The sequence below is a fragment of the Echiichthys vipera genome, assembly GCF_963691815.1.
Source record: "Echiichthys vipera genome assembly, chromosome: 9".
NCBI lineage: Eukaryota > Metazoa > Chordata > Actinopteri > Perciformes > Trachinidae > Echiichthys > Echiichthys vipera.
In genome coordinates this window covers 3,014,378-3,026,015 of record NC_139834.1, presented here as the reverse complement: position 1 = coordinate 3,026,015, position 11,638 = coordinate 3,014,378, and the positions used below count along the sequence as shown (strand labels likewise).

The window sequence follows — 11,638 nt, the reverse complement described above, 5'->3', positions numbered from 1 at the left end:
TATATTTCAAATGTAGCATTGATTTGTGATTCCTAAAGGCCAAACTAACACTGAGCCTCCTGGAGGCTGCGTGGTTCCTCCATCGTTAATGAAACGCACTTCAAACTCGGTCAGATGTGACCGCGGCTGGTAGCACCCCTCAACCCTCAGACCTGGGCCCTCTCCTACACCCAGGGGTCCTCCCTCCCATGCCGCCCTCCCTCCCTGCCGCCTCCTCTCCCTCCCCCTCTCCCTGCCCACCTAGGCCTACCTCGGAGCAGCGGACTGCGTCACGTGTTCCTCTCCCGTACAAAGTTTCCAGTAGGGGAGCGACTGGGAGCACTCCCGTATCAGCAATTATCAGCGACAGTAACTATCTCCAGATACACCGGGTAGGAAGAGGAACACCGCGGTCCTCCTGGGCCCGAAAAACAAACTTTGGTTTCATTGATCCCCGCTCGGTGCGCGCGGCTTTTACGCATCAAAAAACGGCGTCTTTTGGAGACGCTCCCTCGTTTCTCCGCCTCTGTTTCTGTGGAGGGACGAAGTTTGTCCGCTGCGCTCTCCTCCTGAGTCCTGGACGTCTAAGAGGGGACCGGACTGCTTTATCACCCGCGCGTCCTTATCTGGTGAGATAATACACTGAGAGCCCTTGGGAAGGAACGGCGTTCCTCATTTACGCGGCTAGCGAGCGCCATTATCAGCCTTTTATGTGATTTGAGACTATTGATATAAATAATATATGCAGAGATATGACACGGGCCTCGCTATCTCCTGCGCTGTTTGATTTCCTTCCCGTTGTGGTTGGGGTTGAATGAGCCGCGGCGGGATGTGTGGGGGGTCGCTGATAGTCGCCTCTATCTGCGGGGACACGTATCCATAATGTCATTTTAATCCGTGCCGTGTCAGTCACGGTGATACAGGTGAAATATGACTCACGGCACTGAATGACCTTTTTCCAACTCTGTGTTCACGCTTGACTCCAAAGGCCAGGATTAGTTTAACTCATACAAATGATATTTTGGGGTTTAATCCAATAACGCTGCTTATAAGAGACAGTTACTCAAACATGTGAAAACTCAGATGCCCCTGAAACTTTGAAATGTTCTTCTGCTCTCACACACAAAAAAATATCTCTTATTATTTCTTTCGTAGGACAGGGATCTCCACAAGAGTTCCGTTTGTCCAAGAAGGCGCAGAGAAGTTCTTCCGACGAGGGTGGAAGCGCCTTTACGCGTGGACCCTTCAGCCTCCACGGGTCTGGGACCCGCCTGAGAAGTCCTTCCCTGTATCCCCGCACTCCAAACACTCGTGAAAATGTATCAAAGTCTGGCCTTGTCCTCCAACCAGTCCCCTTACGCGCACGACACCGGGAATTACATCCATCCCTCGGCGAGCTCTCCGGTCTACGTCCCCACCGCCAGAGTCCCGGCCATGCTGCCCACGCTGCCCTACCTGCAGAGCTGCGACTCGACCCACCAGTCGCACGGCCTCGGCGGGCACCACGGGTGGCCACAGGGCGGCACGGACGGCTCTTCCTTCGCGCCCAGCAGCCCTCACCCTCCGCACGGCTTCTCGTACTCTCACAGCCCGCCCGTCAGCAGCAACACCGGCCGGGACGCGGCGTACCAGAGCCCTCTGGTTCTTGGAAACGGAGCCCGGGCGGATCAGTACGGAGGCGCTCTGGTGCGCTCGGTCGGGGGCTCCTATTCCAGCCCTTACGCGTACATGAGCCCGGAGATGGCGACGTCCTCCTGGACACCGGGACCCTTCGAGAGCGGGGTGATTAGTCTGCAGGGACGGCACGGAGGACTGTCTGGGAGAAGGTCCAGTCTGGGTAAGATAAGAAAACTGCTTTAATGCCCAAACTGTTTTAACCGTGACCGTAAAACAAAGTGCGTTTTAAGTCTTTTAGTCAAACCTAAAAGGTGTTATTAAGAAAGAAGCAGGGAATCAAGTGTGAGGAACTGTTTGATTAAAATAGTTTATTAATGAAAATATTATTTTGATGATGAGCAGAGTGCTAATACGTCCCCACCAGCTGGTTTGGTTTGGTCACACACTCTCACCTGTTTCATATTCAAGCTTTAAAAACCAACTGTGGATTTTTACCTTTTTGGTTTTTATCTGTTCTCTCATTTCAATCATTTCCCATAAATTAAATGCATATTTAATCACATTTGAACAACTGAACACTCCAAGCCTGCACCTTCACATTTAGGCCTCTGCTCCAAATACAGTAAATCACACAGAGAGACGCAGTATTTTCATATTTCACGGTTAATAATTCATTTTCCCCTCTCAGAATATATTGTAATCACATTTCTGGACATTTGGGCTTCATGCTTTAATATTACGACCTTGTTGCTCTTGTAGAAAATGCTAAATATGACGTTATTTCGACCCTTTCTGTTCACCGGGGACCGTAAGAGCCCGTGGAAGGGGACGCGACGCCGCCTGTTATTTATCACAGGAGGTGATAGAGAGGTCTGTAACAGATTCAATCAGAGCCTCCCAAACAGTCCTATATTACATTTACACAATACACATTCATCACAAGAGAGGGGTCTTTAAAAACACAATCAATTACGGTGCTAATTTAATCCCCCGGCATCGGTCCAGCGCGTGATGACAGGGTCCAATACACACGGAGCCCAAAGCGCAGAGAGAGGAGCCATCACGCAGCAATCACAGCAGTTCTCACCTGGGTCAGACGGGCCCGGGTCTGACGGACCCGGGTCAGACAGGCCCGGGTCAGACGGGCCCCGGGTCAGACGGGCCCGGGTCAGACGGGCCCCGGGTCAGACAGGCCCGGGTCAGACAGGGCCCGGGTCAGACGGGCCCCGGGTAAGACAGGCCCGGGTCAGACGGGCCCCGGGTCAGACAGGCCCTGGGTCAGACGGGCCCGGGTCAGACGGGCCCCGGGCCGCGTCTCTACCTGCGGCCCTGCGCGTTTGAAGTTGATGGTTAAATAGAAAGTGTGTGTTTCAGTGTGACGTGGATCTGAGGTATGGGTTCAAAGCGTCGGGGTTCAGGAGCTCGTGTTCGGGGTTCTGCTCTGTAGACGCGTCGGAACCTCTCCAGTGCAAAGTGATCCGCTGTGATTCTGTGTCGTTCACACCAAAAATGTGCCTGAGCATCACTCGGTGTTTTACGGTCATTCTAATAACATCAGGATGCCTCTTTGTTATTGATTATTATTGTTATTGATACATAAGAGCGCTGCGTGTTAATCGATCCAGTCGACATGGTCAGATTATTTATTTTTTCATTGACTTATTTATGTATTTATTTATATCATTTTTATTTTTTTTTATTTATTTAATTATTATTGTTTTTATTTTATTTATTCATTTATTTATGTATTTCTTTAACTATTTATGTATATATTTTTTCACATATTTATTTAATTATTTATTTATTATTTTATTTATTCATTTATGTATTTAGTTAGTTAGTTATTTATTATATCTTGACAATGCGCATTAATGAGCATCACTCGGTGTTTTACGGTCATTATAATAACATGAAGACGCCTCTTTGTTATTATAATCCACTCGACATGGTCAGATTATTTTATATTTTATTTATTTATTTATTCATTCATTCGTTTATTTATTTCTTTATTCATTTATTTATTTATGTATTCATTATTTCTGCCCAAAGCACATTAATGAGCATATATTTGATGCTTCTTCAGGCTGTTTATTTCACAGTAAAATACAGTTTTATTGCGTGAGAAACATTTTACTTAAACAGTATTTCCATGTTTAATATGTGGCAAAACATAGTGACTTTACATGTTTATTAAAAAATGTTATTATATGGTAAAATATGGAGAATTAAAAAAAACGTAAAACCAGATTTACTAATGTCCTTTTTACCGTAATGTAAGAAACAGTTCTACTGTGTTTTTACGGTAATAATCTGGCGTCCACAGCTGCCATTTTATTTTACCGTAATAACAACAGTTTATTATTATTATTATTATTATTATTATTATTACAGTGTTAACAACAGTTCACGTGGATGTGCCAGGTTGTAGCCCGAGGGTTAATTCCCACCTGTGGTCCATTTGACAGGTTGATTTTACAAAGAGGACAAAAATGACAAAAGTTAATATAGAGATATTAAATATTAAAATTTAAATCATTGGGAAATATTAAAATAAAGACGTGATCTTAATTTTTTCCAAACCACCACCTCAGCATTTATGTTATGACCTATTGTCTTATTTTATTATAATAATAAAAACTCAATCACGGAGTCAAAGACAGTGAGGCCTCTCTCTCTCTCTCTCTCTCTCTCTCTCTCTCTCTCTCTCTCTCTCTCTCTCTCTCTCTCTCTCTCTCTCTCTCTCTCTCTCTCTCAATTGAGGGATTAGGAATGCGGGCAATTAATGCCAGGAGTCCGTCGTGTGTCAGCCGTGATGGATGGGGGGGGGGGGGGCTGGATCCTTGGGGCTGATAACGCGGCCCCCGCCCCTCCTCACACGGACCCTCCAGTCTGTCTCCGCGCTGATTCATTGATCTCTCTTCATCACGGGGCACGGAGGGGGTTTTAAATTCCTCCTCCGGCTATTCATCAAGCATCGACCCCCCCCCCCCCCCCCCCCAAACACACACACACACACACACACACACACACACACACACACCTTAACCTGGTGGTTTCAAAAGTCCCAGTAAACGGGAGCGTTGTTTCCGCTTTTACGCGCTCTCTCCGAAGAGTAAAGAGATGGGAACATGGGCTCGATCGGACTTTTGGAGACATCGCAGGACTGTCACAGACACCATCAATAAAAGGTTGATCATTCACAGATGTGGCGGGGCCGTAAACGCACCTCAACACGAAATCTCTCACGGGGTATTTGCGAGAAATAGATCCGTAAATACGGCGCATCCATCTCTCCTTTGGTTCTACAGGGATGTGTCTGTGTGGTGATGGTGTCATTCAGATCTTAATATTCCGTCTTTCTCTCTTGTGTTCAGACCTGATCGACGACATGTCCACCGAGGGCAGGGAGTGCGTCAACTGCGGCTCCGTGTCCACGCCGCTGTGGCGCAGGGACGGCACCGGGCACTACCTGTGCAACGCCTGCGGCCTCTACCACAAGATGAACGGCATCAACAGGCCGCTCATCAAACCGCAGAAGCGACTGGTGAGGCACGCAGAGGGCCCGCGCTGAGGCCGGAGACACACACACCACTCTCTGATAACAACCAAGGGGTCATGTTGACATGTGATGGCGGTCTATAGGTTACTTAAATATAACAGTAATAAATAATATCTACATTATACCCTGCCTTTTACCATTCAAGGCATGTGATCAGTGAGTGAACAGGCCGGTGTTGTGCCATATTCAGCACCCCTACCTTGAAATGCACCCCCTCAATATAGGTGATGTTCTGGGTCAGAAGGCTGTTGTTTCCACCTATAGGAGTAGCTTATATACAGGTATAACCCACAACAGTTTTTTTTTACTTACAGTCTTTAAACTATTTTTAAAAAGTTTAACCCTCCTGTTCCCCTCAAATGTGACCAACAGCGTTTATCCTCGGGGTCAATTTGACCCCAGCAATTTAAACATCCAGAAAATCCTAATTAAAGATGTTACTCAAGTGTGAACGTCAGGTATTCTGTGTGTGTGTTGACGACCTAAATAGCATTTTAAATTAAACACAGCATCCCAAACACCTTCTAATACGTAATACCTCCAGAATAATGGGCTGAAATTGGATCGAGGGATATTTGTTTGTGTGTTTTAAAGTAAGTATATTTAGCTTTATTTACAGTATTTGGAATAAAAGTAATGTCCATTAACAAGGATTGAAACGCGTGTTACGTTCAATTTGACCTCAGGAAAAACCAACAATTTCAAACATTTCTAAATATTTGAATTATAAAATAGAAATTATCAAATGAACCCAAAGAAACAACGCTGCGACAAGTACGTGTACAGGACAATGAAAATATATAATCATGTCAATGTATGGTTTTCCCAGTTTTCCTCATGAAATTAGAAAATGACGTCAAGCGTGTGTTTTGAGAATTCAAGCTATGAACGAGGAGAACAGGAGGGTTAATGTCACAAACTTGGATAATAGCAAACACAAAACAACACCTGTTTGTGTGTTCTGTGGAAATATACTGCAGCCAGAATTACAAAAATCATTTAAATGGATCTCTTGAGCAAGTTGAATGTGTTTAACTCAGTGTTTCCTAAATATAATCCCAGCTTTTCTTGCAATTCATAGGTTCAAAAGTGTGTTTTTAATGTGGTTACCTGTAAATACGCTACTCCTATAGGTGGAAACAACAGCCTTCTGATCCAGAACATCACCGATAATGTGCGTTTCACGGCAGGGTGCTGAATACGGCACAACACCAGCACTGATTATTATCATTTAATCATTTAAACAACCCCACAGCATTAATACAATTCAATTCAATTTTATTTATAGTGTCAAATCATAACCAAAGTGATCTCAGGACACTTTACAGAGTAGGTAAAGACCACACTCTATGACTTATTTATGATTTACAGAGACCCAGACACGCCTCTGACCAAAGCAAGGTCAAAGGGCGCAGGGTCCTTTTCATCTTTTCATCTTGGGACAGGGGCTAACACATTGTTTTTTTGGGGTGGGGTGTTTTTATTTAATCAAATTAAATGACAAACTATTTAGAAAATTAATAAAAATGACTGGTGTGGTGGTTGCCACTGTTGCCTCACAGCTAAAAGGTTCCTGGTTCGAATCCTGGCTGGGGCCCTTCTGTGTGTCTGCGTGGGTTTTCTCCGGGTTCTCCGGTTTCCTCCCACAGTCCAAAGACGTGCAGGTGTTCGGTTCATTGATGACTCTAAATCACCCGTAGGTGTGAATGGTTGGCTGTCTCTGTTCGTCTCTATGTGTCCTGTGATAGACTGGCGTCCTGTCCAGGGTGGACCCTGCCTCACGCCCAGTCCCCAAACGACCCCGATAGGGACAAGCTGTTAAAGATGGATAGATGATACTAACCCGTTCTATTATGACCTAAAGCTAATTCTGGCGTATTTGCATCCCATGGTCTTTTATCGAGACAGTTGCTTTCGTTGATCACCTGTTAACAGAGAAATGCTGGAGACGCTAGCAGCCAGGCGCGGCTAACACTGAAGCTTATCTGATGAGTGTGTTTGCGGAAAGAGACCCTGGGATGATTTTACGCCTGCATTTCCCTTTAAGTCCAGTTTTGAATGCAGGGATTTTACTTGTAATGGAGTTTGTTTACATTTTGGAGGCAATTCCAATACCACTAGCTAATCAAATAGCAAAACAGCATTGTTAAGTGTGGTTATGCAAAATCCTCTCCATGTAGGATTTGTCCTACAGAATGTATTACTCCCAGTGCTCCCAGTGAGGTCAAAGCCTCATTGCTTAGAGAGCGTTTAGAAAATAGGAAAAAAGCTCTGTGGTGGTGTGGCGGGCGGGTGTCAAGGCCTCACGGCTGTAGATTTCCCAGGGACTTGCCTCTCTGGAGCAGCTGTGAGTTGCCCAACGTCTCCTTCCACCGCTGGGCTGTTTTCCCCCTGTTTTTATTTGTCCTGCAGCGACCTTGCCCTTGGGCGGGACGCTTTTAGACGGAGCTCTCCGAAACAACGTGACTCTCTGCTGTTGTGCTGTTGTACTCCACACTTGCTGTGCACAACCGAACTGGTAGTCTCGCCACGGTGTGAGACAAACACAATTATTTGTCATGTTGTCTTTAAAGGTTGTCCAACTAATGAGTTATTAGAGCTTTTGCACGGGTACGCGGAGGGATAATTCGTCATTGTTGTACAGAGCGGCACGCTGACATCCTGTAATTCATTCTCAAAGTTAAGGGAACGGTTCCACTCGAGTTTCTCAAACTATAGTCCAAGGATACAAAGATGTGACCCGTAAGGCTATTTGTGATCGTGCTGGGATTTCTAATTTGGATTCCAGCCAAAAAAAGTCAAACTGTTTTTCATTCAAGTGTCATTTTCCCCTCCTCTGTACCTGCAGCAGACCCCGTCTCGCCGCGCCGGCCTTTGCTGCACTAACTGCCACACCAGCACCACCACGCTGTGGAGACGCAACGCTGAGGGGGAACCCGTGTGTAACGCCTGTGGCCTCTACATGAAGCTGCACGGGGTAGGTCCCACCACAGGGTCCAGTGTTCTGGTCGCTCTGGTTTATAATGTCTCCTGTTTTAGCTCCTCAGTCGTTCCTCACTCACTCCTCTCGCAGACTTCTGCCACAGTGAGCAGTTCGTTATTTGCACAGTGTAAAACCTCTCCAAGGGCATTGTGCTCATTGTTATCAGAGCAGCAGTGGGAGAGTGGGAGAGGGGAGCTTGTGTGGGTTGTCATGACACTTTGGCCTCCGGTGTATCAGGACTGGGAGGTACGCTCGGCTAATGTGTGTTGATCTACTCCCCGCAGGTGCCCAGACCTCTGGCCATGAAGAAAGAGAGCATTCAGACCAGGAAGCGCAAACCCAAGATGCCCAAGAGTAAAGCCTCCACAGGTAGGGTCGGCAAAGGGGTGTGTAGGGGGAAGGGGCTGTTGTCACATTACCATATACTATCATCTTTTGAATAAGTGTTTCATTACGAAATGCATCATAGCCTCAACACTTTTATTACAATAACAACAACAACATGGAACATTTCTCCTCACCTAAATGTTTTTAAGAAGATACAAATGAGCACGACATCACACTAAAGGTTTGATCACTGATGATGGGATGATTAGTTGGATGATTTTGGTCAACATGATGAAACTCACCTTGGCTCTGGCTCACCGGATGTAGCGCTGGGATAAACACTGACATTCGGTGTCCTCTCTCATGTCTTATTGTAATCTAATCAGTGTATCCGCTTCTTTGTTTCCTATTTATTATGCAAGACAAGTGTGATTGGTTTTAAAGAAATATGAAACAAGCCAGAGCGCCTTTCCCCCTACCCCAGACCGTACTCTGGTGTGAAAAGCACTGTGACAACCAACCCCTGAGACAACTTACCCCAGTCTCCCCTTGTTAGTGGACAAGATGGATGAATGACTTCATCTAAATCCACAGTTTGATTTACTTTGATTTAGACCCTTTCAACAAAATGCCATTGCTCAGCAACAGCCTTGGTCCTTGGTAACTTCCTGTCAGCTGAAGTCATTCACATACACTAAAACAGGAAATAAACTAGGACTGTTTATGTCTACATCTTTGAAAAGGTCTATATTACAAGTTTAAATAAAACATTAAATCATAGATATCAATGTTGAGGGGTAAAAGCTCATTAATCAAAACAAAGACCAAATCATTCTGAACAGCGTCTCAGTATATTATCATGATAGTGGTTATTTTACAATCTGGAAACTCATTTGACTTTCCTGTTGTTTCTTTAGGATCCGCCACCTCTGACCATGGCTCCCCGACCTCCCTGTCAGTCTCCGAACACGCCTCGACCATTAAGAGTGAACCCAACATGGCCCCCTCACCCTACGCTGGACAGACGGTCACATCTGCCACTCAGGTAAACCTCCTTCTCACACAAATGTAATGTGCATAGTAAGCAAGGGCAAAAGCTCTAGCTGACCATTAACACACTTGCTAGCTCAGCTGCTATTTGGACAACAAGCATACCTCAAGAGCCAGGTTGACTCCTGGCTCATTACTATCTGCAAACCATCCTCTTTTGTGGGGCAGTGTATTAGCCTCATGAGTCCATCCTGATCTCTGAGCTCCGTTGTATTTTACTCTCAGATCGGTCTGGTCACTTGCGGCAGAGAAAATGTTCAATCGAAGTTGTCCCAAGCGACCGAACCAATCAGCGTTGGTTTTGAGGCGGGTTTAAGTGACGAAACGAGAAGCGACTCATCTCATCTTCAACCGCTTATCCAGGGTTGGGTCGTGGGGGCAGCAGCTCCAGCAGGGGACCCCAAACTTCCCTTTCCCGGGCCACATTAACCAGCTCTAACTGGGGGATCCTGAGGCGTTCCCAGGCCAGTGTGGAGATCTAATCTCTCCACCTGGTCCTGAGTCTTCCCCGAGGCCTCCTCCCAGCTGGACGTGCCTGGAACACCTCCCTAGGGAGGCGCCCAGGGTTCATCCTTACTAGATGTTCAGTGTAAACAACATGGCGGCTTCCGCGGATGAGATGAGCAGCTATGGAGCAAGCCGCTTGCTAACATTTTTTTGTCTTGGATCCTTCTGTTGAATATGGACCGTTCTCCTGAAATTGGGCTTTTTATTCATAAATTCACGTTACAGAAACAAGAAATATCCTTTACAGACACGTTGTTTACTTTCTGAGCTTTCCTTCGACGCTGTTAGTACATGCTACGCTTCAGTCATCTGATTGGTTGATTTGGCCCGTATGTTGGTGACAGACAGATGGTTTATCCAATCAGCAACAGGTATTTTCGCCCCTTCCCAAAAGATCTCCAAACCAGAGTTCCCAGATGGATCTGCTGAGCAAATCAGAATCTGTTGGAGTCAGGTTAGCAGTGTATACAAAGGAGGTTAATGATGATGATGCATTAAATGCTGCTGTGACCAGGCCTTAACTTAAGATAACTCTGATGACTTCATCAGGTTATTTTCTCAGACTATAGAAAGCTCCCTCCAGAGCTACAGCACACATGGTAGTCCCACTCATGATGAGTCATCAGTGCTCTGTGCTCTTTTTTCCTTTCTTAATTTAACGTAAATGTCCGTTTCCTCCTTGCAGACGGCTTCTCATCTAGACAGCACAGGATCGGGACACGTGGACATTAAATACGAGGATTATCCCTTTACCCCGACGTCCATGGCCCCGCAGCAGAACTCCTGGTGTGCTCTGTCTCAAGCGTGAGCGACCTCGACCATCAGGACTGCCAAAGTGACGCCACACAACTCGCTCTGGTCATCTTTTCACCCCTGCAACTATCCCTCTTGACTTGAGGTGTGGACAAACCGTGATGTATGGACGTTAAATTGGGCTTCACGCAGTATCTGGTGGCTCCACGTGTTCAGATGCTCTTGAAGTGAGTTGGCTCAACGCAGCTCTCCTGGACCGTACGTTAGCTTCACAAGGACACATGGTACCCAGGGTACACAGGGTACAAAGGGTACCCAGGGTACGGTTTTACAAAAGGATGCGTGTGTATTATCCACAGCGCACCAACTCAACAGCAATGAACACAGCTGACCTAGAGCTAAACACTGACCCTGGCTCTCCTGAACCCCCACCCAACAAGCCATATTCCCTCAGCGGGACAACAAGAACTACCTATTACCGCAAGAAATCTCCATTTTTTTGGAGAAACGCTACAAAAATACACTAAAGACAATCAAGCAGAATGTAAAAAGACCTTTTTATAGCTAATGACTAAGTTTAGTTTCATCGTTGTCGAAAGCTTTTGTCGATAGTGCCCTCGATGCTTCCCGCGGTGTGTTCGAGAACATAATGGGAGCAGTTGCAGCGTGTTATTGTCATCGCGGAGAGAAAACACCCCGTTTATGGCTGTTGAGCATGTCTCATTACAAACGTGTAGATGATTAACCTTTATGGGCACATTATTTATGTTGAGATAAGGACGGTTAAAAGTCACGGTGGACACTAAAACCAGCCCACGGCTCGCTGTTGTGCGGCCTGCGTGTTGTGCAGCCTCTGAGCTACG

At 46.1% G+C, this 11,638-nt stretch overlaps 1 protein-coding gene across 1 annotated transcript; it reads left to right on the top strand.

The window, feature by feature from the left end:
• Positions 1 to 1,296: 1,296 nt before the first annotated feature.
• gata5 (GATA binding protein 5) lies at positions 1,297 to 10,830 on the top strand (the record flags this gene model as incomplete). The annotated part of the gene is made up of 6 exons (XM_083920608.1): positions 1,297 to 1,816; positions 4,971 to 5,140; positions 8,004 to 8,132; positions 8,423 to 8,507; positions 9,383 to 9,510; positions 10,708 to 10,830. The coding sequence occupies 6 exons, from the start codon at positions 1,297 to 1,299 to the stop codon at positions 10,828 to 10,830; spliced, it is 1,155 nt and encodes a 384-aa protein (XP_083776734.1).
• Between the last annotated feature and the right edge of the window lie 808 nt (positions 10,831 to 11,638).